The sequence below is a fragment of the Zalophus californianus genome, chromosome 4, assembly GCF_009762305.2.
Source record: "Zalophus californianus isolate mZalCal1 chromosome 4, mZalCal1.pri.v2, whole genome shotgun sequence".
NCBI lineage: Eukaryota > Metazoa > Chordata > Mammalia > Carnivora > Otariidae > Zalophus > Zalophus californianus.
Window position 1 is genome coordinate 72,287,262 of NC_045598.1, and position 27,184 is coordinate 72,314,445.

At 39.0% G+C, this 27,184-nt stretch overlaps 2 protein-coding genes across 4 annotated transcripts in view; one reads left to right on the plus strand and one right to left on the minus strand.

Annotated features, from left to right (window-relative positions):
- The window catches only part of ODF2L (outer dense fiber of sperm tails 2 like), an 86,492-nt gene extending 68,759 nt beyond the window's left edge, over positions 1-17,733 (minus strand). Inside the window, exons 1-4 of one of the 2 annotated variants that reach the window (XM_027570293.2) lie at positions 17,662-17,733; positions 16,590-16,668; positions 10,611-10,909; positions 9,648-9,708 (exon numbers count right to left, since the gene is read on the minus strand). In XM_027570293.2, coding sequence (XP_027426094.2) covers positions 9,648-9,671 — 24 coding nt within the window. In that variant the 5' untranslated portion in view covers positions 9,672-9,708; positions 10,611-10,909; positions 16,590-16,668; positions 17,662-17,733. Of the gene's footprint in view, positions 1-9,647; positions 9,709-10,598; positions 10,910-16,589; positions 16,669-17,661 lie in introns of both variants that reach the window. The other variant, XM_027570231.2, reaches the window with a different exon arrangement.
- The window catches only part of CLCA2 (chloride channel accessory 2), a 43,283-nt gene that overhangs the window by 5,225 nt on the left and 10,874 nt on the right, over positions 1-27,184 (plus strand). The window contains exons 4-13 of one of the 2 annotated variants that reach the window (XM_027570208.2): positions 1,726-1,834; positions 2,830-2,989; positions 5,002-5,229; positions 8,501-8,731; positions 9,556-9,733; positions 10,767-10,873; positions 13,586-13,810; positions 17,308-17,578; positions 20,582-20,752; positions 24,106-24,339. In XM_027570208.2, the coding sequence (XP_027426009.2) occupies positions 1,726-1,834; positions 2,830-2,989; positions 5,002-5,229; positions 8,501-8,731; positions 9,556-9,733; positions 10,767-10,873; positions 13,586-13,810; positions 17,308-17,578; positions 20,582-20,752; positions 24,106-24,339 (1,914 nt within the window). The remainder of the gene's footprint in view (positions 1-1,725; positions 1,835-2,829; positions 2,990-5,001; positions 5,230-8,500; positions 8,732-9,555; positions 9,734-10,766; positions 10,874-13,585; positions 13,811-17,307; positions 17,579-20,581; positions 20,753-24,105; positions 24,340-27,184) is intronic. The other variant, XM_027570217.2, reaches the window with a different exon arrangement.

Here is a 27,184-nt window from a genome sequence, read left to right on the forward strand (position 1 = left end):
CGGTTTATGTCGGAAGTAGAAGGGACAGTTTCAGTGGGAAATCCACAAGTTTGGATCTAGGCAAGTTGAGTGAGGGGAGCAGCAGATTGTCCTGGCAGAAAGATTCAGCCTGGGGTGGCTGTGGATGGCTGGAGTTTTGGAGAGAAGTCAGGGTCACAGGTTTGGAGACTGGCATTTAGTGGATGAGATCTGAGGGAGAAACTGTCCAGAGAACAGATCAATAGGTCCAGGGCTAACTATCCCATGCTTAATTTTTTGTTTCTGATTTTAACAGTAGTGCCTTTCAAATGATGCTTTCACTTTACTCCCATTTAAATCTAAATAGCTGCTGTTATCCTCAGTATGGCTGGTGGGAACTGGGGCAACACACTGTATAAAACACACTTTATAAAATACTTAAAAAAAAAAATCTTTTCCCCAGAAACTAACAGGTGCTGATAATCTCTGCACAAATAGATGATGACTTCACCGGCACTTCTAAATTCCCTGAGTAGGCACAAACTTTTCCTTAATACCTTCCGCTTAGTTCCCCTCCCTTCCTTTGTCCCACGGTATGAAACTTGCACAACATGCTGCAGCCTCAGTCAGCTCTGCAGACATTTCCTGGTTCCCAGAACTTAAAAGAATTCAGAAAAAAAGGAAAAACGCACTTTGAGAGGAGAGTTAATCCTGAAAGCTTCTACTGGGGAGTAGTTTTGATTAGAACACTGAAGGAAATGCAAAATTTAGAGAAGAGATAAAGATATAAAGGATTTGTTTTCCATGAGCCAAGAGTTGGAGACGAATATAAACACAGAGAATCAGAGATAAAATAAAAGAGAACGGATCATCCAAGCTGGAGAGGAGGTTTATGACCTTTTTTACTCCTTTATCCTTCTCTGGCCTCAGGGTTTCAGCCGTTGCTCTAGAGAGGAGGCTTACTTACAAGAAAAAATGTAGGTACGCTTGGATAATACAGACTAAAGAAAGGAAATCTTTATTTGCTTGTTTTTTTGTCTTAGTCTGTTTGGGCTGCTATAACAGAAAAACCACAGACTGAGTGCCTTATACAACACAGAAACTTATTTGTCACAGTTCTGGAGGTTGGGAAGTCCAAGATTGAGGCACTGGCAGATTTGGTGTCTAGTACGCACTTCCTGGTACATAGACAACCATCTCCTCTCTGTGTCCTTACATGGTGGGAAGAGGAGGGAGCTTTCTGGGGTCTCTTTATAAGGACACTAATCCCATTCATGAGGGCTCCACCTTTGTGACCTAATCGCTTCTCAAAGGCCTAATCACTTCCTAATACCATCACATGAGGCATATGAATTTGGTTTGGGGGGGTGGATATAAGCATTCAGTTCACTGTACTTAGATAAGTTTCGTTCCCTTCCCCTAATCCTGAAATGGTAGGCCTGTAAGAAGCTAAATAGAAATGTGTTAGGCAGCTTCACTGGGGAAATGAGAGAATGCGGGGCTCATCACTAGTTTCAAATAGGTATGCACTAAGTAAATCACTGGTCTGCATTTACAGGACTAAATATATTTTCAGAGTGCCTCTTTTGTGATGGTAGAGGGTAAAGCAGGAGATGGGAACGGAAGGTGAGGAAGAAAAAGTGGGAGAATTACACTTCAACCCTTTGTAGTGAGTATATATAGTCAAGTGACGCTACATCTTCACCTTTTAGCAAGGCCCACTGCTGAGATTTTAGGAACACAAAACCGAAGCTCTCTTTTCCACAGGTAGAGTATTTGTCCACGAATGGGCCCATCTCCGTTGGGGTGTGTTCGATGAATACAATGATGAGAAACCTTTCTACATAAATGGGCAAAACCAAATTAAAGTAACAAGGTTGGTACTTTTTCTCATGTTTAAAATTCATTGTTTATTTTTTTTTTTACTGTAAAACGAAGTTGATAATGGCAGTTAAAACCTAATTGACAAGGAAGAGATCCTTTCATTTTTAAATTTTTTTTATTATGTTATGTTAATCACCATACATTACATCATTAGTTTTTGATGTAGTGTTCCATGATTCATTCAATCCAAATAAATGTGAATATATATTTTTCTTCATTCTTTTTTTCTTAAAAATAATTACTTAGTGTCCCACTGTGTGGATGTATCATCTCACTCGTTTTCAACCAGTTTCCTATTGTTGGACAAGTGGGTTGATAGCAATTTTTTGTTATTGCCAATAGTACTGTAGGTCATAATGCTACACATATGTCATTTCTCATGTATGCAGGCAGATCTATATATCTGTTGAATAGTTTCCAGGAATTACTAAGCCAAAAATGTACCCTCAGCTGTAATTTTGGTAGATATTGACCAATTATCAATTGATCATCAATTGGAAGATAGTTCTCTCTCTTTTTTTTTAAGATATTTCTCTTCTAAAGTTCATATTATTCTTCACTCCCATTGGTAGTATTTGAGATTACTTATTTAGGAAAGAATCCGTTTAAATATCATCATTACATCGCCACACTCTTCTGCTCTGATGTCCAATGGCAATGACCTCAAAGAAGCTGTGACTCAGGATACTATCACTCATGCTCCTCCTTGGGACTCCAAAAGTTCATGTTAATTTCCTGGTATCTTTTCCTTTGACCCTGTTTAGTTGGTAAAACCCTTGGCAATAGAGAATTCCTCATCCAGATCAAATGCTTTAAAATAAAGTGGAGTGCATTTCTAAATTAATTAACTTTCTTAACGGAGTAATTTTTAAGATGTTTTATGTGTATCTAGCAAGCTATAAGCCTTAGAACAAATAATTATATGAGCCAATGAAGAAGAAACCTAAGTATTTCTGAAATAGACCCAATTTCTCTTTCTATTTTTAGGTGTTCATCTGACATCACAGGCATTTTTGTATGTGAAAAAGGCCCTTGCCCTCAAGAAAACTGTATTATTAGTAAACTTTTCAAAGAAGGATGTATGTTTATATACAATAGCACCCAAAATGCAACTGCATCAATAATGTTCATGCAAAGTTTATCTTCTGTAAGTATGGCCTTGGAATGACAAACTCCTACAACATGCCATCTCTTCCCAAGATGGACTGATATGTTTGAAGTCTTTAAACAAAAAGATAATTAAGATTCACTATGTTTTAGAGCTTGGGGACCTTAGAGTTCATCTAGTTTTTATTTCACAGATAAAAGAAAAAACACTGAGGCCCCAAAGATGATCACCAAAAAAAAAAAAAAATTCCTTTAGAAAAGTGATTATTTGCTTTCTAGGGAAGGTGATTTAACAAGGAAGCTCTGGAAACTTCAAAATAAACTGCTCATCTGGTGGTATTGAGAAGAAGTGTTTTCGAGTTGCTAAGAGTGATATAACACATGATTATATTTCTCTCATTTTAAGTAGCAAACCATTCCCCAGCATCTCCACACAAAAAAAGTAGCAAACGACTCTTACTTTAATTGTGTTTCCTAATTCTCTTTCCCTTGTTTTGCATAGCATAGAAATTAAAAAAGAAAAACCGGGTGTTACCAAGAGAAATCAACTAACCCTTAGCTTTGCAGGTTCGGAAACTTAACCTTGTCAGTATTCTGCATTGGCAAGAGACTAGTGTATGGATCTAGAACACCATTTTTTACATTATTATTTAAAAATAGTACTCTCTCATGGGGATCCAATACTTGCATCCTTTAGCCAGTTTGTTTTTTTCTCTGAAGGAAAATTGTGTGTGCTTCTCAACAGAAGCCTGCTTGGAGGGAATGGAATCAGAAAGGAGGGAGACTGGTGCTAACAGAGGCTTACTTGCATCAGCCTTCATGACCTGATCTATCCATCCATTTTCACAAAGACCTGAAACTCATGTCTGTGTGTCATCGCCCCTCCACGGTGCTGAGACCACATGGGCACGTGCCTCTGTGAAGTTTTCTGTTTCCACGGCTGACCAACGTCCCTTATATTGATGCATTCTTTTCTTTAAGTAACTTTTTTTTCTTCAGTCTGGTTTAGTCAAGGCTACAAGTCATTCTGTAACTTTAAAGGGATTTTTCACATTTCTTGTCCGATCCATTATGGTTTTAATTTATAGCTTTAATATTGGAAGCCAACTTAATTCCACATATTTCATCCACATTGTATGTGAATCTTTGAAAGACCTAATCATTAATATCCAGTCAAAAAAATTTCACCGTCCTCTAACCATAGTCACGAAAGAGAGAAAAGAGTTAAAAACAAACAAAAAACAACAACAAAAATGGGTTCTATTCTTGTCTCCCCATGCTACTGAGAAAACCATGTCCTTGAGCAATTATCAACCTTCTGGAGCTTTAGCTTCCCCTTCTATGAAATTAGAGATGGGACTGGAAAGGTTTCTTCTAGCTCTAAGCTCCCATGGCTCTGTTAGCAGGAAGTATCTACTCTACAGGAATATAGCCACTGGGAATAGGCGGTAACTTATTACTTTGCAATGCAAACCATACCTTAAAAAAGAGTGACATATGTTTAGTATTATTAAATGAATTATATCTCTATTTCCAAATGGGGGAAAAGATCAGGAAGTAGGTTTAAGTTTTTTTTTCCTTATCCTATTTTTACAGAGATCAATATTTGAACTAGATCAATTTATGTTGACTGATCAATAAATAAAGGTGAAGGTGGATCATTAAATATTCCAAGGAATAGGCTGACCGAGATCACATCTTGTAGAGTGTTTACTTTAACACACTATCATACTAAAAAAGGCGGGAGATTGTTTTGTTTTCTTAAGACTGAGATATATATACACAGTCTGCTCTCTGTTACCAAGTGCAAACAGACTATAATTTAGACTGATCACAAGTACCACAAGGGTGCCAATGTTTCAAGCAAAGGGTGTGAAGGTATATTTGTAAACTCACTGTCATTCTTGAACTAATAAAGGACTGATATAGCACTTCTGATATCTCATGTTTCAGCTTACCATGCTCTTTTACCTTCAGTTGCTTGAGAAGGAGAAGTATGTCTAATATGGGAGGAGTGCCTTTATTCTCTGATAGGCTTTGTTCCTTTTCTAGGTGGTTGAATTCTGTACTGCACATACCCACAACCAAGAAGCTCCAAACCTACAGAACCAAATGTGCAGCCTCAGAAGTGCATGGGATGTAATCGCAGACTCTGCTGACTTTAATCATAGCTGTGCCATGAACGGGACTGAGCTTCCACCTCCTCCTGTGTTCTCCCTTATTCAGGCTGGCGACAAAGTGGTGTGTTTAGTCCTGGATGTGTCCAGTAAGATGGCAGAGGTAATATTTTGAAACAAAATGGCTGTAAACCATTTATTTTTTTTTCTATTAGTTTTTAATTCTTTTCATTTTCAGAGGTTAAGGGCAGAGGTGGACAGTTCAAAGGTTTGGAATCATCATGCATTTCGTCTTTTCTTGGGGACAAGAGGAACAAATTTAGAATGTAGGCCAGAAATTGAGATAAGGCAGATAAATGAAACCCACAGATAATCCCTGGCCCTGACTTTTTGCTACTAATTGCAACTTTTTTTCCTACCAAGACCCTTTTCCAAAAGTCTGATGTGTAAGAGAATCTCTAGTCTGACCATATTTCACTCACTGGTACACATCCCTTGCTGAGGTAAGAAATGGTGAGTTTGCAAAGAGTGTGCATATCCATTGTGTGTGTATTTTCCACGTGACCATGAATAGAAAACCATACCTCAGTCATCCAGGAAGTTCACAGCCTTCCAGAAACCCACTCCTGGAAGCTTCAGAACTCTCAGATAGTGGTTAAAGGCTTAGTGTCTCCAGGCAGATGTGCATTAAATCCTGGCTTCTTCACTTACTGTCTTTAATCAGGAGCAAAATAACCTTCCTGAACTGTTTCCCCAACTATAAAATAGTCATTATAATACCTACTTCCTGAACTGTTTCCTCAACTATAAAATAGGGATTATAATACCTGCTTTTAGTGTTGTGACAGAACCAGGTTATACTAGCTCATTGGAGTCAATTGTTAAATTTTTAGGAAATTTGCAAGCCAGTAGTTAAATATAGCCATTATTAAAAATTAAACTATGTAGACTTAGAATTAAATAAGATATATTAAAACAAACATAATAAATGCTTAAAAGTCATTACTTCCTAATTATTTTCCTACTATTTTTTTCCTATTATCTATGACCAGAGTCAGTAAACAACAGTTCATGGGCCAAATTTGGCCCACCACCTGTTTTTGCATAGCCCACAAGCTAAAAATGGATTTATTCTTTAAATGGCTTAGAAAATAATATTTCATGATGTGAAAATTATATGAAATTTAAATTTCAGTGTCCATCAATAAAGTTGTATTGGAACACAACGCTCATTTATTTACATCTTATCTAGGGACACTTTAGCGCTAAAACAGCAGAGTTGAGAAGTTGCAACAGAGAACATATGGCCCACCAAGCCTAAAATACTTAACTTTCTGGCCCTTTTCTGGAAATGTCTGCTGATCTCTGATCTATGCTCTTAAGATTATTTCTGGTCTATTGTATCTGCATGGTCTACTACTACACATCTCTTCCCCAGCTCTGCCTTCAGTGACGTCACAAGTGACAGCTTGAAATCAGCCATGGTGGGAGTATTTACCGCACAGAAATTGTCAATTTTGCAACAAATCAGGGTCTCTCTCTCTCTTCTCTCTTTTGCCAGAAATCCAGTTTTTAAAATACATTTACCAGCATACCACCATCTACTTCATAAAGTTGTTGAGAGGCAATAAATGAGAAAATGAATATTAAGCTTTGGGTTCATAAAGTGGTAGTTATTATTTTATTATAGTACTTGTCCTAAGGAAGAGTTTATCCTTTTGTATTCTCTGGACCAGCAGTCCTGGAAAATTTGCCTTTTTTGGCTTGTCTCTGAAATATTAGGAGCACCACTAATACATTCAGCTTCTGGATAATTTTGTAATCTTGCCTACCTGCAGCTGACTAGGGCATGATCTTCTAAATATGTTCTCAGGATAATTTATATTAGCTAGCTGGCTCTATTGAGGAAGAATAGATAGTGTGAAAGTGATAGTTTTACTTGAGAGAAGACCTAAAGGAAGTAGAAGAGAAATAAGCTTAAAGTAACACTCACAGCAAAACAAACTTCCTTCCCTTTTCCTGCCAGTATTGTCCTTGAACCATCATGGCCATTTATTCATTAGGTGCCTGTACTATGCTGGCTTGGGGGATGCAGAGATGACAGAACATAGTCTCTGCTTCAAAATGCTCACAATCTGGGGCACCTGGGTGGTTCATTCGGTTAAGCGTTTGACTCTTGATTTCGGCTCAGGTCACGATCTCAGGGTCATCAGATGGAGCCCCGCAACAGGCTCCATGCTCATCAGGGAGTCTGCTTGAGATTCTTTCCCTGTACTCCTCTCCCCACAACTCTCTTTCTGTCTCAACTCTTTCTGGCTTAACTAGTTGGGAATGGAGATCATGATTAAGAATTTTAAAATTTTTTTAAAAATTAATGAACTAATTTTAAAAAAGAATGATGGCTTAATGACATGGTTAGCAATAGCTGCTATTTACTGGGTGCTGACTATATATCCGTTTTGCAGATGAGAAAACTGAAGCTAAAAAAGATGAGTAATTTCTCTATGGTCACATAATTAGCAAAAGTTGAAGGTCAGATTCAAAGTCCTTGCTTCATCTACTCTACCAAGTTACTTCCCAATATTGTAAGAGAAACAGTATTTGGGAAGAGAGGCAATGAATTCAGTGTGTCAAGTCTGAGATACCCATGGGACATTAAATTGGTGATGTTTCCTAAGCAATGTGCAATGGTCCAGATATTAAGGGAGATGTCTAGGTTGGAGATAGAGACTACAGTCTCTATCACTGAGCAGGTGGTCACTGAAGCTCAGCTTGCTGCTCCCACAGCCTTCAAAACAAGTGATCCTAGTGAACATCAGTAACATCACCTGCCCAAACCTGATCAGTAATATTACTTTAGAACTGGTTAACACTTCAAAGTATAAGAATACTGTCACATATGTATCTCAGTTGATCCTCATAGCAATTCTATTTTAATAATTAAGAAAAATATTATCCCCACTTTACAGATGAAGTTTCCAACCTAAGATGACCATGATAACAGAGGATAGTGCCAGCATACGTACCCCTAACTGCTACTTCTCTCTACTATCAGGTCTCTTTGCGGTGTTTCCTCTTATCCAGACTGGATTTTAAAAGAAGCAGTTACAAATCTAGTTTTAACTGGTTTCATAGATCTTGAATTCTGAGTTGGAGCGAAATAGTGGGAATATGTGTTCTTAGAGAGTGGTAAATATGAACAACTTGTTGGGGGCAGGGTTCTAAACCACTCCCCCCCTCCTTGAAAAGCATTTATTTTTTGCAATTAATCAAACAAGATTCCAGCATTGCATCACTCTTTACAGCTCAAAAAATTACAGTCTGACATTGCTCAGTGATTTGTAGAAATATTTGCTGATTGAGTTGCTTAGTCATACTTTTGTCTACCAACCAAATGTTACTATTTTTCTTCATTTTTCCTTTTTGGGACATAGGCTGACAGACTCCTTCGACTGCAACAAGCAGCAGAATTTTACTTGATGCAGATTGTTGAAATTCATACCTTTGTGGGCATCATCAGTTTCAACAGCAAAGGGGAGATCAGAGCCCAACTACACCAAATTAACAGTGATGATGACCGAAAGCTGTTGGTTTCACATCTGCCTACGACTGTGTCAGCGGAAGCAGAAACCAGCATTTGCTCAGGGCTTAAGAAGGGATTTGAGGTACAGTAGAGCACCCCAAGCCTCAAATCACCATCACTTTCCTTTCCTTCATTTTGTAGTTATCTGTTTTGGGGTTATCTGCCCTGATAACAGATTCTAATTTGGGGTTATCTGTTACAGTGTGGTCATAACAGCCTCAACTATAAGACAGTAGTGATGGATTATTTTTGAGATCAGGCACCATATCTTATTTACCATTAAACCCCATGTGCCTAGCAAAGTACCTGTCACATAATAGTTGCTCAATAAACCTTGTTGAAGGAATGAGTAAATAAATACAATGGCCAAGGCTGGGGAACTTCAGCATCATCTGGACAATTTCTAACACCATCTCTATCCATTCTGGGACTGTCCCAACTGTAGCCATTTTTACCCTTGGGTTTTCCAGCCAAAATCAGCATGTCTGGCTGCTGTGTATAGTCATTCTAGACCTATCTAATTCTATTGTGTAGCCAAGGTTGGGAACGACTGCTCTAAGTCCTCTTATTGGTCATTCACTGGATGTCAGAGGCAGTGATAACACATAAGAATGTGCTCCCATACCTCTATCATGGACCCTATTCTAAACCAGGGTCATGTTGTGATGATTCAAACAGGAAGAGTCCCTCTCTACAAGCAAACCAGCAATGGCACGTAGGGTGACAAGTCCTGTGATGAAGTGAGTTGAGGACAGAATGGGGATGGGCATGGAGAGCAGCGAGCCACAGAGGACCTCAAAGACGCATATGCCTCATGGGTGGGGAATCTGGAATGAGTGAATTCTTCCATTCAATAAGACAATTTGAATTATATTTCCTTCCAAATAACTGATACTGTATGTTCAGGTGGTGGAAAAACTGAATGGAAAAGCCTATGGTTCTGTGATGATATTAGTGACTAGTGGAAATGATGAGCATGTTGGCAACTGCTTACTCACCGTGCTCAGCAGTGGTTCAACCATTCATTCCATTGCCCTGGGTTCATCTGTGGTCGAAAATCTGGAGGAATTATCACATCATACAGGTAAATATATTTCAAAAACCTTGTATTTTAGAGCATTTCCTTTAACTTGAATATTCAAAGCACAACCATGAAGCTCAGATTATGTCAATAGAATGTCTGGCTTAAGTGAAAAAAAAATAGAAACAGTTATCTTAAGGAAAACAACATAAAAATCATTGTTAAAATCTGCCAAAATTTTGTGGATTTTTTTTTTTTTTAGAGAGGGGGAGAGAGACGAGTGGGGGAGGGGCAGAGGGAGAGGAAGAGAGAATCCCAAGCAGGCTCCATGCCCAGTGGCGCTCAACACTGGCCTCGATCTCAAAACCCTGAGATCATGACCTGAGCCAAAATCTAGAGTTGGACCCTCAACAAACTGAGCCACTCAAATGCCCCAAATTTTGCTGACTTTTAAATATTTTCCTTAGAAGGTGCCAATTATATACAGCCAATGAAAATACAATTTTATCATTTCTTTGTTAAACCAATCTGAGCATATATAATCACAGAGCTAAAAATATGTTTAAGATTAAATGCACTAACTTCCATGATAAGGACACATACCATATTGTAAGATACATATTTTCTTTGTTCCAGATGAGGCATGGAATAATCTTATCTTCTATTTCTTATAGTCAATAAAATGAGTATTGCTGACTTAAAAACTGAAAGTTAGATTTTATTGAATTATCTTTGAAAACAATGTTATCAGAATATAAATGTAAATGTAAATATATACCAATGATAGATGGCAATTACCCTAGGCTGTCTACAAATTACCTTAATTACAAGACTATTTAATAAATATTTACTGAGTTTTTATCCTGTACCAGATAGATGTTTAGACCTTCACATTACAGCTGTAAGCCAAACAGACAAAACCACTCACCTCTGCACTTACCATGTGGCTGGTAGGATGCCACGCAAAGCAAGCCAAGCAGAACTCCTTCCCCAAAACTAGCCCTCTTTCATAAGAAAGGTTGTTGGAAAAGACCTAACATGTTTTTTGTTTTATTTTATACATTTTAATAGTTAACATCCCAATCATGTATTTCAGGAGGTTTAAAGTTCTTTGTTCCAGATAAATCAAACTCCAACAGCATGACTGATGCTTTCAGTAGAATTTCCTCTGGAACCGGAGACATTTTTCAACAACGGATTCAGGTCAGGATTTCCTTGGTATTACACTTACAGATGGGGCTGCAGGGCAGGGAGACGGAAGCAAGAAAAAGAGATGAATTGTGCTAACTGCCTCATTAACCTTATTTGAATATGGAATAATTCTTTCACAGAAGGCTTTTAATGAGCTTTTTTTTTTTAATTTTATTTATTTATTTGACAGAGAGACAGCAAGAGAGGGAACACAAGCAGGGGGAGTGGGAAAGGGAGGAGTAGGCTTCCCTCCGAGGAGGGAGCCCCGCTCCTTGCGGGGCTCGATCCCGGGACTCCGGGATCATGACCCTAGCCGAAGGCAGACGCCCAATGACTGAGCCACCCAGGCGCCCCTTTTAATGAGCTTCTTGGTCTTCACTTTCACTTCACTTCACTTTTACCTGATGTCTATTCTTCTCCACCCTAGATCATTTCCTGTAATTGCTACCTCAGCCTTTTAAGGTCTGGAAGCAGAGCGTGCTCCTTCCTAGTAGCTCAAAGTGGGAGTGGAGGTGGGGTGGAAGTAAGGCCAAAAAGTAAGAAACTGTCTTTATTTTAGCTCTATAATAACTTTTCATCAGTCATAATCCTTTTTTGGCTTCTTTTTTTTTTTTTTAAAGATTTTATTTATTTATTTGAGAGAGAGAGAAAGCACATGATGGGGGGAAGGGTCAGAGGGAGAAGCAGACTCCCTGCTGAGCAGAGAGCCCGATGCGGGACTCGATCCAGGGACTCCAGGATCATGACCTGAGCCGAAGACAGTCACTTAACCAACTGAGCCACCCAGGCGCCCCCTTTTTTGGCTTCTTTAAAAACTTTGAAGCTCCTCCCTCATATTAACAGTATCAACTGGGCGCCTGGGTGGCTCAGTTGGTTAGGCAACTGCCTTCGGCTCAGGTCATGATCCCGGAGTCCCGGGATCGAGTTCTGCATCGGGCTCTCTGCTCAGCAGCGAGTGTGCTTCTCCCTCTGACCTTCTCCCCTCTCATGCTGTTTCTCTCTCTCTCTCAAATAAATAAATAAAATCTTTAAAAAAAAAACAGTATCAACTATTTCATTAAATTCTAAAAATTTTTAAATATCTTGTTGACTATTGCAATTTACTTGACTTTGCTCACAAAGGCATCCTCTAATCGATTAAGCCATTTTCAAAGGGCCAAATTTTTTCTAAGTACTTTAAAGATATTTTGAATGTAACTGAGGGTTTGGACAAAATTTTATCTGATGTTTCCTTACAGATGGTAAGTGAACCTGCCAAGTTAATGACTTGATATGAACAATGAAGGCAGTTAAATTATTCTTAGGAAATATTTAACGTGAAGATTATATATATGTATTATATGTACACAGTAAGGCAATACCACAATTCCATCATTAGAAGTGAAAAAAGGTGAACCATAAATGAGAACATATATTATAAATTAGATTACAATGGGCTCTTCCAAATTATCTACCGTGTGATTTCTTCTTTAATAATGTGAAATAAAAACAAACGTTCAAAAAAGTTTTTTAAAAAAATTTAACAAAATATTATTCATATGACTCAAATTAGCCTCATGTTCCCAAACTTGGCCACCTCTCCCCAGCTGTATGTCATTAGCCCCACCAGACTGTGGGCAGAAACTACATCTAAATCCCCTTCAACAATGCAGGCCCAGCACAGAATGTGCCCCAGTAGTCAGCAGAGCACAAACACTTGTAAAATGGACTTGAACAAATAATCCACAGTGTTTTTGCTGTCATCTACCAAAAATTTTATATGCTTTCCAAGTTTGAGCAATATTACAGAGCATTACACAGTGTGTTTATTTAATAAATAAAATTTTTGAAGTTATTTATTGACTTGTATCTGTTGTGACTACATAGTGATTAAATGTAGGGGCTCTGATGTCTGCCTGCCTGGGCTCTATCCCAATTTCAGCTCCTTGCCATGTGACAACTAGACAAATGACTTCTCTAAGCCACAGTCTTCTCAACTGTGAATGTGGATAACAGTACTCACTTCAGAGGGTTTTCATAAGGATTAAGTGAGATAATATATGTAAAGCATTTAGCACAGTGCCGTCATCTGTTTGCACTCTGTATGTATTGTATGCACACACACACACACACACACACACATGTGCATGTGGCTTATTGTGAATGGCTAAATAATTATTTTAATGTACCCAAGCCCCCTGAAACTCAGTGTTTTATTTCTTATTAAAATATATAAAAGTAGGGGTGCCTGGGTGGCTCAGTCATTTGAGTTGACTCTTGATCTCAGCTCAGGTCTTAATCTCAGGTCGTGAGTTCAAGTCTCACACTGGGCTCCATGCCCATAAAAGTATCTGGAGAGATAACATATAAATTAAACCGCTTAAGCACATTCACAAACAAAATTTTTTTAAAAGCTTGTTATTATAATTGCTGATCCAAGGCTACTATTGATTTGGATGAGAATGAGTATGAGAACAGCTAAAATCTCTCTGTAAAAAATAATGAAGTGACACTTGTATTAACCATAACAGACTATTTTATATCTTCTGTACTCCTATAATATACAATATTTTGCTTTGGTGAGGTATTTTTATGAAAAGTGATTTATCTAAATATAGTACATGTCAGAATTAAATTATTTTTATTTTTGTCCATTTATTTTTGTTTGTCCAGAAGTAAAGAAAAAGATGGAATGTTTATGCCTACACTAGAAACTTTCACATATATGTGTATTTTCTTTAATAGCTTGAAAGTACAGGTGAAAATCTTAAACCTCACCATCAACTGAAAAACACTGTGACCCTGGATAACAGTGTGGGCAATGACACTACCTTTCTAGTCACATGGCAGACCAGCGGGCCCCCTGAGATTGCATTATTTGATCCTAATGGAAGAAAATACTATGCAAATAATTTTACCACCAATCCAGCTTTGCAGACTGCTCGCCTCTGCATTCCAGGAACTGCTAAGGTAGGTGTTGTGAGCTTGTTCATAATGACGACATTTAGTCAAGTACATAACTTTCAATTGAATCACATAAATGCACTGTATAAAGAAATCCTATTCTTATCAAAATTTTACTTTAAATTCATATGAAGGCATTTTGTGAATGTTAAAAATGTAAGAGAAACAACTAAGTTATGTTCAAAACTTTAAATAATGGATACCAAAGTCTTCTCTCTTTAACAGTGGAAATTAGTATGTATGCAGTACAAATAATTTATTTTTGCTTACTTTCTTCTTTACAAAATTCACACAAACATAGTTATCTATATGCTTAGCAAAAAAAAAAACTCCACCTAGAATTTATAATATGAATATATGCAATACATATGTTTTTGAGTATCTTCTATGTGCTGGGTCTTGTCTGGGTGCTTTACAAAAAAATACCATGGTAGGAATAAGAACAGGGTACTCAGAGATACCACCTCACACCTGTCAGAATGGCTAAAATTAACAAGTCAGGAAATGACAGATGTTGGCAGGGATGTGGAGAAAGGGGAACCCTCCTACACTGTTGGTGGGAATGCAAGCAGGTGCAGCCACTCTGGAAAACAGTATGGAGGTTCCTCAAACAGTTGAAAATAGAGCTACCATACGATCCAGCAACTGCACTACTGGGTATTTAACACAAAGATACAAATGTAGGGATCCGAAGGGGTACGTGCACCCCAATGTTTATAGCAGCAATGTCCACAATAGCTAAACTGTGGCAAGAGCCAAGATGTCCATCGACAGATGAATGGATAAAGAAGATGTGGTATATATACACAATGGAATATTATGCAGCCATCAAAAGGAATGAGATCTTGCCATTTGCAACGACGTGGATGGAACTGGAGGGTGTTATGCTGAGTGAAATAAGTCAATCAGAGAAAGACATGTATCATATGACCTCACTGATATGAGGAATTCTTAATCTCAGGAAACAAACTGAGGGTTGCTGGAGTGGTGGGGGGTGGGAGGGATTGTGTGGCTGGGTGACAGACATTGGGGAGGGTATGTGCTATGGTGAGCACTGTGAATTGTACAAGACTGTTGAATCACGGATCTGTACTTCTGAAACAAATAATGCAATATATGTTAAGAAAAAAAAAAGGAGAAAATAGCAGAAGGGGAAGAATGAAGGGGAGTAAGTCAGAGGGGGAGACAAACCATGAGAGACGATGGACTCTGAAAAACAAACTGAGGGTTCTAGAGGGGAGGGGGTGGGGGGATGGGTTAGCCTGGTGATGGGTATTAAAGAGGGCACATTCTGCGTGGAGCACTGGGTGTTATGCACAAACAATGAATCATGGAACACTACATCAAAAACTAATGATGTAATGTATGGTGATTAACATAACAATAAAAATTATTTTAAAAAAATAAATAAGTAATTGTATAGATAAAAAAAAAAAAAAAAGAACAGAGTACTCAGAGCATACAGGAATGATGCACAGGCTTCCAGGGAAGGTGACTGCTTCCTGGAAGTAAAAACATCAAAATGGAAATAGAGAGGATAAAGAGACCAGAGGTGTCAATGACATTCTGCGCAGAGGAAATAGCACATAGAAAGATTCAGAAAAAAATAGAACATAGCTCTTCATAGAACCAAGTAGGTCAACATGGATGAACTACACAGCAGTATATAAGGTGGAGATTTAGGGGAAGGAAAGAGAGGAAGTGATGAGGTTAAACACAAACAGGAACCATGTCAGCAAGGGCTCTGTATGCCCATAAAGGCAAGAAGAGCTTGAATCCTAAAGGGAAAGGAAATTGCTAGTGGTTCTCAGCAGGGTGGTGAATTGATGAGGTCCACCCGTGCACTGCCTGAGTGCAGTCCTTCCCCAGCACCTTCCACCCTCCCCACTCCCAGATCCCTGTTGCAGCCTCTCCTAGGGTTTCCCTGCCTCTGCTTTACCTCTACCCCAGTGATTCTTCTGAAGCATGAATCTGATCAAGCCTATCTCCTATTCAAAACTAATTGGTGGTCTCAGGATAAAATCTATGTGGTTACTGTTACATATCACGCAGTTTATGTTCTAACTTTTGCCCAAGCTTATTTCTTAACCCTCTTCCCAAACATTCTCTGCTCTGCTCTTCCTTACTTTTCTCTCAACTCATCATGTTCTTTTCACAGCATGTTCTTTGCACAAGAGCCAAGAACATTTTACCTACTTTTTGTTGCCTTTGCCTGACCTCTTCGTCTGCACGAGGTGCCCTACAGCAAAACACACATTACACCCAAAGAGAAGGTTTTGATATGGCGATTTGTACTAAGTGTCTGTTACTAATGTTATGATTACAAAAAAAAAAAAAAAGAATAGATGATCTTGATACTTGAATTCTCGCAGGAAAACGGCCAAGCTCATGAATCCCAATGAAGAAGGCTGAGTAGGGTGTGGTGCCATCTTAATTTTCCACACTGAGTCACAACTTAACCCCTCACTGCTTTCTCTTTCCCCTCGAGCTCTACTGTGTTCCTCCTGTTACTTCTAGGATTTAATAAGAAGCAACAGTGGAGTGCCTGGATGGCTCAGTCAGTTAAGCCACCAACTCTTGGTTTAGGTTCAGGTCATGATCTCGCAGTTGTGAGATTGAGCCCTGAGTTGGACTCTGTGCTGGGCATGGAGCCTACTTGAGATTCTCTCTCTGTCCCCTTCTGCCCCTCTTCCAGCTTGTGTGTGCTCTCTCTCTCGCAAAAAAAAAAAAAAAAAAAAGCAACAGCAAGAATGGGGAAAAAAGGGATATTTATATATAATCTTACCCAAAGAACAAATTTCTGTTACTTGTAGTTTAAGCTTTTTTTCTTTCTGACATTCTCTTGCAGGTTTCCCCCAGGCAGCCTAGACAGGCAAAAGAATGGCATTTAGCAATATTTCTACAAATTACTCAACACAGGCATTGTAGAATCCTGACTTATTAAAAAACAGTGTTCCTTTTCTTGGTCTCTAATAGCGTATGTGGGTTTTGTTGTTTGAGATTTCTGGATATTCAGGGTGGGGGTTGAGGGACATGAAGGGAAGGAAGGATATGACTCCTTTTTAATCCAGTGATTCACATAAAGCATAACTGTCCACTTAATTTGCTATAATTTTCTCAATTGTAGAAAAGGAATAAAAACATTGAAATGTCTTTTGGGTGAAGGGGCTCAAGTTAATTTTTGCAAAATACTTTGAAGCTGGACACTTATCATTATCTTCCAAAAATGTGAATTAAAATATGTCCTCCCCACAAATAAGTTCATGGTATAATTCCCTAAGAAGTTACCTAACAATAAAAGTGGGTTGTGCTGTGAAAGCCATGTAAATAATGAATTGTTAAACCAATATTACTTTCCCTGACATTCTTCTGTAGCTACTTCAGAAAATGCAGCATCAACAAAACAAGGATTAAAGCCCCTAGGAGCTCAGACTTATGCTTTAAAATTAAGGGTTGATTTTTTTTCTTCACATTTGACAAAACAAAAAGACTTTGTTTTGCAGCCTGGGCTCTGGACCTACACACTGAACAATACCCACCATTCTCTTCAAGCCTTGAAAGTGACAGTGACCTCTCGCGCCTCCAGCTCAGCCATGCCCCCTGCTACTGTGGAAGCCTTTGTGGAAAGAGATAGCACCCATTTTCCCCAGCCTGTGATGATTTATGCAAATGTGAGAAAAGGGATTTATCCCATTCTTAATGCCACTGTTACTGCTACAATTGAGCCAGAGGCTGCCGATCCTATTGCTCTGGACCTTTTTGACAATGGAGCAGGTAACAAGGAATGTCATGTCATTTTTCATGCTCTCAAGAGCTGTTGTTGTGTTCTGATGCTGCAGTATCAATCTTAAGCTTACCTGTAAAAGTCCTTCAATTCAATTATTTTTCTCATCGAATCTTTTGAGATTCTCGAGTCCTCAAGAGAGTCACTGACATACTGAGTAGCTACAGGTCACATCTGCACAAGGAAAGAGAATGGGAAGAGTCTCCTTGAGTTTCCTCAGTGTAGCTGTGGGTGAACAAAAGGGTGGGAGGAAGTAGCTTGACACCTAGGTCTTTATTTGGCCAGTGACACTAGCAACTCACTGAGGTCACACAGAACAGGCTTTTATGTCCTTGTGACATGCCCATATTCCTCTAAGATTCACCAGCTATATTATTCACTGAAATAATAAGATTGGACAATTAAAATAGCAAATGAAAACCCAAGAAGTAAGATGCAGTAGTGGTCTCCTCAGGCCCAGTAGTGAAGAGAAAATTGGAAACTGAACTTGTTACCTGGGAGATAACCCCAGACTATTCTTTAGCCAAGTAGCAGGGTTGATAAGAGGGAAGAGCCAGTGCATTTACATGTATGATTTGCTCACAAGATGACCAGGCCAGCAAGTCTAGTGGAATCATGACAGAGATTTTCCCTCCATGGGGAAAACAAAGTAAAAGAAAACAAAACCCTACTTCAAGCGCTCATTCTATACATTCTACATCATACCTCACAGACAGCATAGCATCAGGCCAGGAAATAGCAGCTCCTAGACTCTTTCTGACTAACTTTTTGTCTTAAAAACAAACTCTTTTCTTGTTTTATCTTTTCTGTTCTGTTCTTTCCCTAAACTACATTCTCAGAAGGACAACAGGCTTCAAAATCTATGTGGGCAGCCACAAGTGTTTGATCTACTAATAAAACCATACTCCTGCACTCAGGTGTTTCAAAGATAATTATTTTTCAAGAGTCTTAGGTTTGGCAACCCGTTAGCATCTTGCCATGGCAATCTTGTATGACATTTATGAAACAAAAGTTCATTCAAAGGATTTTAGTTCAAATCTACCTCAGAGGGACACCAGAGAAGTCCTCTCATTTTGTCTATTGGAATGGATCCAAATGAACGTCTCATGCTCTGATTGCTTATCCATGGCTACACCTTTTAGTTTCTGTATATAGTCTAAAAATGTACTTTCCAGATGCTTCCCCTTTGCTTCAGCCTATGGGCTGGCCTGGAGAATAGATCCTGTTCTCTTAGGAGAGATCACCTGAGTCAGCTCAACAGCTTTTATATTTGTTCCCTGGAACCATTTTATTTATTTGATGTCTAAATTTATACTCTAGGGGTGCCTGGTGGCTCAGTCGGTTAAGCGTCAGACTCTTGATTGTGGCTCAGGTCGTGATCTCAGGGTCATGAGATTGAGCCCAGCATTGGGCTCTGCATTGGGCATGGAGCCTGCTTAAGATTCTCTCTCTCCCTCTGCCCCTCCCCCTGCTCACATTCTGTCTCTCTTTCTCTCTCAAAAAAAAAAAAAAAAATTATACTCTAATGAAAGAAACGATGGAAAGTATTGCTTAAGCACCAAAGTGTAAATGTAGGGTTTGTTTTCCCCCCCCATATTTAACACACATGTAAATAGCTAACACTTATTTTTATAATGGAAGCAGTATTTATCCACTACCAAATTCATGAACAATAATAAAATGTACACTTATGAAGTCCTTTATAATTTAAAATGTGCTTTCTCATGAACACTGAGATAATCAACACAACAGCCCTGTGAGATAAGTTTTCCCCATTTTATAGATGAGAAAACTGAGGCTCAGAGAGATGTTTCACAGCTACTGAGTGGTGGATCCAGACCTTAAGGACCAAGTCCAATGAACCCCACGCTAGTGTTCTTTCCCATTTCTTTCTAACTCAGGGATTAAAAGAGGTGGGGGTAGTAACTGTGGCACAGAGAGATTTTCCTTTATCATTTCTTAACAAATAGATCTGATTAATCAGTAAACCTCTAAATACCAAGATTTTATTTCTTTCCAATAGATGAAAAATTTCTAGACCTACTATGATAATAAGTTGCTCAGCACTTTTTATTTTAATTCAATATACTCCTACTTTTCTCATGTTAAGGAGCAGTCCTGCCTCTGCAGTGGGGATTTGAGAGCACTTTAGTGGTGATACAGTGCTAGGGTCCAGGGCTGAGTATGTGGTGTGAACTAACTCGAGGAAAGGACAAGCCATTTGCCCAGGGTGGCCACCTGCACTTGAAGAGTGAATGTGTTCTGCACTTGGGCTAAGCTATACCTCCCACTGCCACCTTGGAGTCTGGGCCTCCCCACCATTCAGTTGGACTTGGTTTGGAATTGAACTGCTCTCCAAGGAAAGAAGTCTAGCGCTGGCCAAGCTTTCTAAATGCTTCCTGAAGCAAAGCACAGTGGATGGAACCAAAGCCTGTCAAACCCCATTCAGCAAACCCCTCAGAATCTAGAACAACAGTTCCATGTTACCTTCTAATGAGGAAATTAAATAATTTCACACTACTTTATCAACTGCCAGATTTTTTTTTCATCAGGGCTGCAGGATGTTTATAAATCCCTTGAAATTATATGAAATGTGTATATGTGCATCTATATTTATTTCCTGGAACAGAATATCTTTTATCTCAAAAGAGTCTGTAACCATAAACAAAAAGAATATGCTTGATTTCCATGAAAAATTAGTCTTATTTTCAATGATAAGAAGGAGAGCTCTAAAGGTGGTTATTATATGCTTTATGAGCACTGAAGCACAACTCATTCACCTTCAGAAAATAATTTTTCGGAGGTTAAGGAATCACAGGGAGAAGTTAAGGAGCCATTGGATTTTAATATTAAAAGTAGCTATGACCACGATTGGATTTGCTAAAATGGGAAGAAGGAAGGGAGCAAAGCTTATTATTTAATGATTTAATTAAATATTAGTAATCAACTGTGATGACAAGTGGTGACATTGACCTTTCTTTTTACATATGCAGGTGCTGATATTATAAAAAATGATGGAATTTACTCGAGATATTTTTTCTCCTTTGCTGTAAATGGCAGATATAGCTTGAAAGTGCATGTCAGTCACTCCCCCAGCATAAGCGGCCTAGCCTACTCTATTCCAGGGAGTCGTGCTATGTATGTACCAGGTTACATAGCGAATGGTAAGAATCATGAGCACTGGTATGTAACATCATTTAACATATATATCACTGGTCTGTGTGTGTGTGTGAGAGAGAGAGAGAAGAGTAAGAGAGAGATAGAATTTCAAAACCCTTTATGCTTAAGTCAATGTATAATTTGTGCTATCTCTTCAATCCTCAGTGGTTCAATGTATAATTTGTGCTATCTCTTCAACCTCAGTGGTTCAAGTCAATCAGGAAGGCAATAGATAATGCCCACAGATATTCCACGGATATTTGTTCATTTTAGTCATTATTTTGAACTCTTTCTTGTGGCTGTTTCATCAGAATTACTAACAGTTAAAGAGATTTGTTGAGTTTTTTCTCATTTATAGCTCCTGTATTTCCTCTATAGAGGGTTAGGCAAGAAAAACAGGCAAAAGTAGTTAGCAGTTGAAAGAAGGAAGCAAACAGCCCAAACAATCCACACAAAAAATGAGTTCCTGAATAAATATGAGTTTGGATGTTACAGACAACTGAGTGATTCCTGAAGATGTCCTGTCTTCCTTCAAGAGAAAAGCACCAAATAAATAGAAGATACGCGTCTTTTCGTAACACCATTATTATTGTTCCCAAAGGGAAGCAGTGGTTAAAGTGTAACAGAAAACAAAAATATGCTATAATCATTTTAAACAATCTCAAAAAACATTTCTAAACATTATTTCCACAACTGCAGAATCTTTATGAATACTTTTCATGAACTTTAGCAGCTATAATTAATCATAACTGTTTCATAACATGATTCTATATTTTTGGTCTTTATGTACTTTTAAGTAGAAAATAATCAAGATGTTCCACTGAATTTGCGTCTCCTGATAATTTTAGCTTTTCCTAAAACATAATTTACTCTCCTATGTATTTACTCTGGGTTACTTCAAAACCAGTGTAAATCAAATTGCAAGGTAACACAGTTTTATTGCATAGATATGATTTCGCATCTAGCTATAACAGTTATAAATAAATATTCCTTCTTTCATTTATACCTCAAACATTTTTGAAGGCTTACTAGGTGACAGGCTTAGTCCTAGGAACTTGGGATAGCAGGTAGAATAAGACTTGATTCCTATTGAGGAACTCGAAGGCTACTGTCTTGTCTAGTATCTTTCTAAAATCCATGAGTTTAAAGGATACACATTATCAGCATCTGGTATACAGTGAGATTAGAAAAGTAATATTCAACTGTCCTTTCATCTGTGTATTTTGTAGAGGCTCTTAGCAGCATAGAAAGAAAAAGCTAGGTTTCCCTAGGCATGTCTACTACATATAACATTCACTTTATCAGCTCACTTTTAGAAGACCACCTTGAGCACACACTTCATTAAATAATGGGAGCTGCTCTATTTTCATGCCACCAAATCCCCAGACACAGCAGTGTCTGCACCCTTCTCCTCTCCAAAGGCCAGTGTCTCTACAGGATCTGCTCTGGATCCCATCCAGAGGACTTGAGAGCTCACCCTTGCATGGTCCCACTCTACCGACCCCTCTGAGCAGCATTCAAGCATGATTTATCATCCCATATTTTAAAAAAATTCTATTGTTGGTCTCCCTTCAGATACTGTCCACCTCCCTGTCATCGACTTCCTTGACATTAGTCTAAACCTGCTGCCTGCACTTTGACACCTCCAGTTTACGACTCCGTTCGCCACAATCTGACTTCCACCCAAACCCCCCAAAACCGGAATGGCTCTGGCCCTAGTCACCAGTGACCAATCTGCTATTAAGTCCAAAGAATATATGTCAGTCCTCAGCAGTGTCTGAAACAGCTGATTGATTTTGCCTTTGTCATCTCCTGGCTTCTACAATTACCTCTTATGTTCTGGAATCGTTTTTTTTTTTTGGGGGGGGGGGTCAGGCTCCTTTTCTGGCTCCTCCTTTTCTATCAAGCCTCTAAGTGTTGGCAATTCTCAGAGCTCAGGCCTAACCTTCTTACTCTACCATCTGAGCCACTCTGCCTGGGTTTGAAACCTCGCTCCTCCATGTACTGCTAGATGTACGACTTTGGGCAAGTTACTTAGTTTCTGTTTGCTTCAGTTGCATCATCTTGAAAAAAGGGGGGGAGGGTTATAACTGTACCTTCCTTATAGCATTCCTAGGAAAATTAAGCAGCTGATACATGTAAGATACTTAAATAAGTACCTGGCAAGTAGTGAGCCAGGCACTCAATAAATGCTATTTATCATTACAGTTGAAATTGTTATTAGGTAACCTCACTAACCCATATGGCTTTAATAATATCTATATGCCTATAACTTCCCAATTCATAAGTTCAAAAATATTAAATCTAGATAAAAACCTCTTTTTTGGTTTTTATGTCTAACTGGCTCCTTGTCATCTTCAATTAAATGTTATAAAGGAATCACAAACCTTGTAACTTACATTTTCAGTCTTCTTCCCTTTAGCCTGCTTCTCCTCCCAAGTTGCTCATTTTAGAAACCTGGGAGCTGTTTCTTCTTCTTTTCTCTTTTTTTCTTCCTACCAACTTTCCTTTACCGTTCCATACTCAAACCTGTCACCAGCTTTTATTGATTTTATCTCCCAATCACATCTCAAACCGCCTACTTCGGCCCTCCTCCCCACTGCTGTCACCCAGCCCACCCTGCCATGTCCCCGTGTGGACTGTTGCAGTGACTGTCTTCATGGCCCACTGCTTGCTGTGCTAGGACCCATTCTTTAATGAGAGCAGCCACAGTGACCTGTGAGGAAGTACACGTGATCATGTCACTGCCCTGCTTCCCCACAGCTCATAAGATTAAACTCTAAAATCATTAGAGTGGCCTGCAAGGCCCTCTAGGAGCTTCTCTCTCTGATCTTATCTCCAACTATTCTCGTCCTTGGTTTAATTAAATTTTTCTAATTTGCAGGGCTCTTTAGGACCTCAGAGTTTACACAACCTGTTCCCTCTGCCTGAGATATTATTACCTCCACTCTGCCTGGCTGACTTCTACTCACCCTTTAGGATGCCTTTAAACATTATTTCCTTGATACCACTACAAATTATGTATCTGTGTTATTTTTCTTCACAGCACTCTGCCCTTTTTCCTTCTTATGTTTATCATGACTTATAAATATAGTTTTATTGGTATGACTATAAATCCCAAGAGGAATACTCTTTTATCTGTGATTACTGCCTTCAAAATATTTATTTAGTGAAAGGATGGATGAATGAATGAATGAACGAACAAACAAATGAATGAATTGTGGAATAAACAAACTCAGTTATTCTAAAGATGTAGTAAAGAAAAAAAGGTTTTATAATGTCTCCCCAGAGTCTCTCAAAAACAAGCTACTCAGAAGATTGTCATTTGTGGTTTTGGCCGTTCTTTTCTTGGTCACAGGCAACATTCAGATGAATGCCCCAAGAAAATCCGCGGGCAGGAGTGAGGAGGAGCCAAAGTGGGGCTTTAGCCGAGTAAGTTCAGGAGGCTCCTTTTCCGTGCTAGGAGTTCCAGCCGGCCCCCATCCTGACGTGTTTCCACCATGCAAGATTACTGACCTGCATGCTGTCAAAGTGGAAGAGGAGGTGACTCTATTTTGGACAGCACCTGGAGAAGACTATGATCAAGGCCATGGTAGGTTTCTTGCTTCACTACCTGTGTTTCTACAAGGTGGCATTTCCAATAATTATGTCAGGGGTTAGCTGGGTAAAAATAGCTTTGGGGGCTTTGAGCTGACAAAGCTGCAGAGGATTGTTATGAAAAGCTTTGAGTTGTTGATGGGGCCTTATATGCTGGAGGTAGAATGGGAGCTTGTCAGCTCCCCCAGAATTGAGAAGGCCCTGGTAAACGAACTGACACTGATCATCTAGAAATCTTGATTGGAAACATAAATACCACATGCAAGAGTAGTCTAGTCTACAGAAGGGTTCTGCATTACAGAGCATGGGCTTCCAAATACTAGAGGTATTTAGTTTTCTGAAGATTAGATAGTGGATAGTGAATTCAAAGATTTACAAGTCAGGGTTAGGGGAATAATTCCCATAAGTCATGCAAAACTTGGTGCATTTTCCACCCCGGCTTGTGGCCATCACTTTCGTTAGGGAGACTAGACCCAGTTTCATTATGTGGGCTTCCTTATCCTTGTGTGGGTGGACACTGATGAAGTTCTTTCTTAACCTTCCCTTTTCTTTTTTTTTTTTTAATTTTTTTATTGTTATGTTAATCACCATATATTACATCATTAGTTTTTGGTGCAGTGTTCCATGATTCATTGTTTGTTCATAACACCCAGTGCTCCATGCAGAACGTGCCCTCCTCAATACCCATCACCAGGCTAACCCATCCCCCTACCCCCCTCCCCTCTAGAACCCTCAGTTTGTTTTTCAGAGTCCATCATCTCTCATGGTTCGTCTCCCCCTCTGACATACTCCCCTTTTCTTCCTCTCCTGTTATCTTCTTCTTTTTCTTTTTTCTTAAAATATGTTGCGTTATTTGTTTCAGAAGTACAGATCTGTGATTCAACAGTCTTGCACAATTCACAGCGCTCACCGTAGCACATACCCTCCCCAATGTCTATTACCCAGCCACCCCATCCCTCCCACCCCCAACCACTCCAGTAACACTCAGTTTCTTTCCTGAGATTAAGAATTCCTCATATCAGTGAGGTCATGTGATACATGTCTTTCTCTGATTGACTTATTTCACTCAGCATAACACCCTCCAGTTCCATCCACGTCGTTGCAAATGGCAAGATCTCATTCCTTTTGATGGCTGCATAATATTCCATTGTGTATATATACCACTTCTTTATCCATTCATCTGTTGATGGGCATCTTGGCTCTTTCCACAGTTTGGCTATGGTGGACATTGCTGCTATAAACATTGGGGTACACGTACCCCTTCGGGTCCCTACATTTGTATCTTTGTGGTAAATACCCACTAGTGCAATTGCTGGATCAAACGGTAGCTCTAATTTCAACTGTTTGAGGAACCTCCATACTGTTTTCCAGAGTGGTTGCACCAACTTGCATTCCCACCAACAGTGTAGGAGGGTTCCCCTTTCTCCACATCCCCGCCAACATCTGTCGTTTCCTGACTTGTTAATTTTAGCCATTCTGACTGGTGTGAGGTGGTATCTCACTGAGGTTTTGATTTGGATTTCCCTGATGCCGAGCGATGTTGAGCACTTTTTCATGTGTCTGTTGGCCATTTGGATGTCTTCTTTGGAAAAATGTCTGTTCATGTCTTCTGCCCATTTCTTGATTGGATTATTTGTTCTTTGGGTGTTGAGTTTGATAAGTTCTTTATAGATTTTGGATACTAGCCCTTTATCTGATATGTTATTTGCAAATATCTTCTCCCATTCTGTCGGTTGTTTTTTGGTTTTGTTGACTGTTTTTTTTTGCTGTGCAAAAGCTTTTTATCTTGATGAAATCCCAATAGTTCATTTTTGCCCTTGCTTCCCTTGCCTTTGGCGATGTTTCTAGGAAAATGTTGCTGCGGCTGAGGTCGAAGAGGTTGCTGCCTGTCTTCTCCTCTAGGATTTTGATGGACTCCTGTCTCATATTGAGGTCTTTCAACAATTTTGAGTCTATTTTTGTGTGTGGTGTAAGAAAATGGTCCAGTTTCATTCTTCTGCATGTGGCTGTCCAATTTTCCCAACACCATTTGTTGAAGAAACTGTCTTTTTTTCTATTGGACATTCTTTCCTCATTGTCAAAGATTAGTTGACCATAGAGTTGAGGGTCCATTTCTGGGCTCTCGATTCTGTTCCACTGATCTATGTGCATGTTTTTGTGCCAGTACCATACTGTCTTGATGATGACAGCTTTGTAATAGAGCTGGAAGTCCGGAATTGTGATGCCGCCAGCTTTGCTTTTCTTTTTCAACATTCCTCTGGCTATTCGGGGTCTCTTCTGGTTCCATACAAATTTTAGGATTATTTGTTCCATTTCTTTGAAAAAAGTGGATGGTATTTTGATGGGGATTGCATTGAATGTGTAGATTGCTCTAGGTAGCATTGACATCTTCACAATGTTTGTTCTTCCAATCCATGAGCATGGAACGTTTTTCCATTTCTTTGTGTCTTCCTCAATTTCTTTCCTGAGTATTTTATAGTTTTCTGAGTACAGATCCTTTGACTCTTTAGTTAGATTTATTCCTAGGTATCTTAGGGTTTTGGGTGCAATTGTAAATGGGATTGACTCCTTAATTTCTCTCTCTTCTGTCTTGTTGTTGGTGTAGAGGAATGCCACTGATTTCTGTGCATTGATTTTATATCCTGCCACGTGACTGAATTCCTGTATGAGTTCTAGCAGTTTTGGGGTGGAGTCTTTTGGGTTTTCCACATAAAGTATCATATCATCTGCAAAGAGTGAGAGTTTAACTTCCTCTTTGCCGATTTGGATGCCTTTGATTTCTTTTTGTTGTCTGATTGCTGTGGCTAGGACTTCTAATACTATGTTGAATAGCAGTGGTG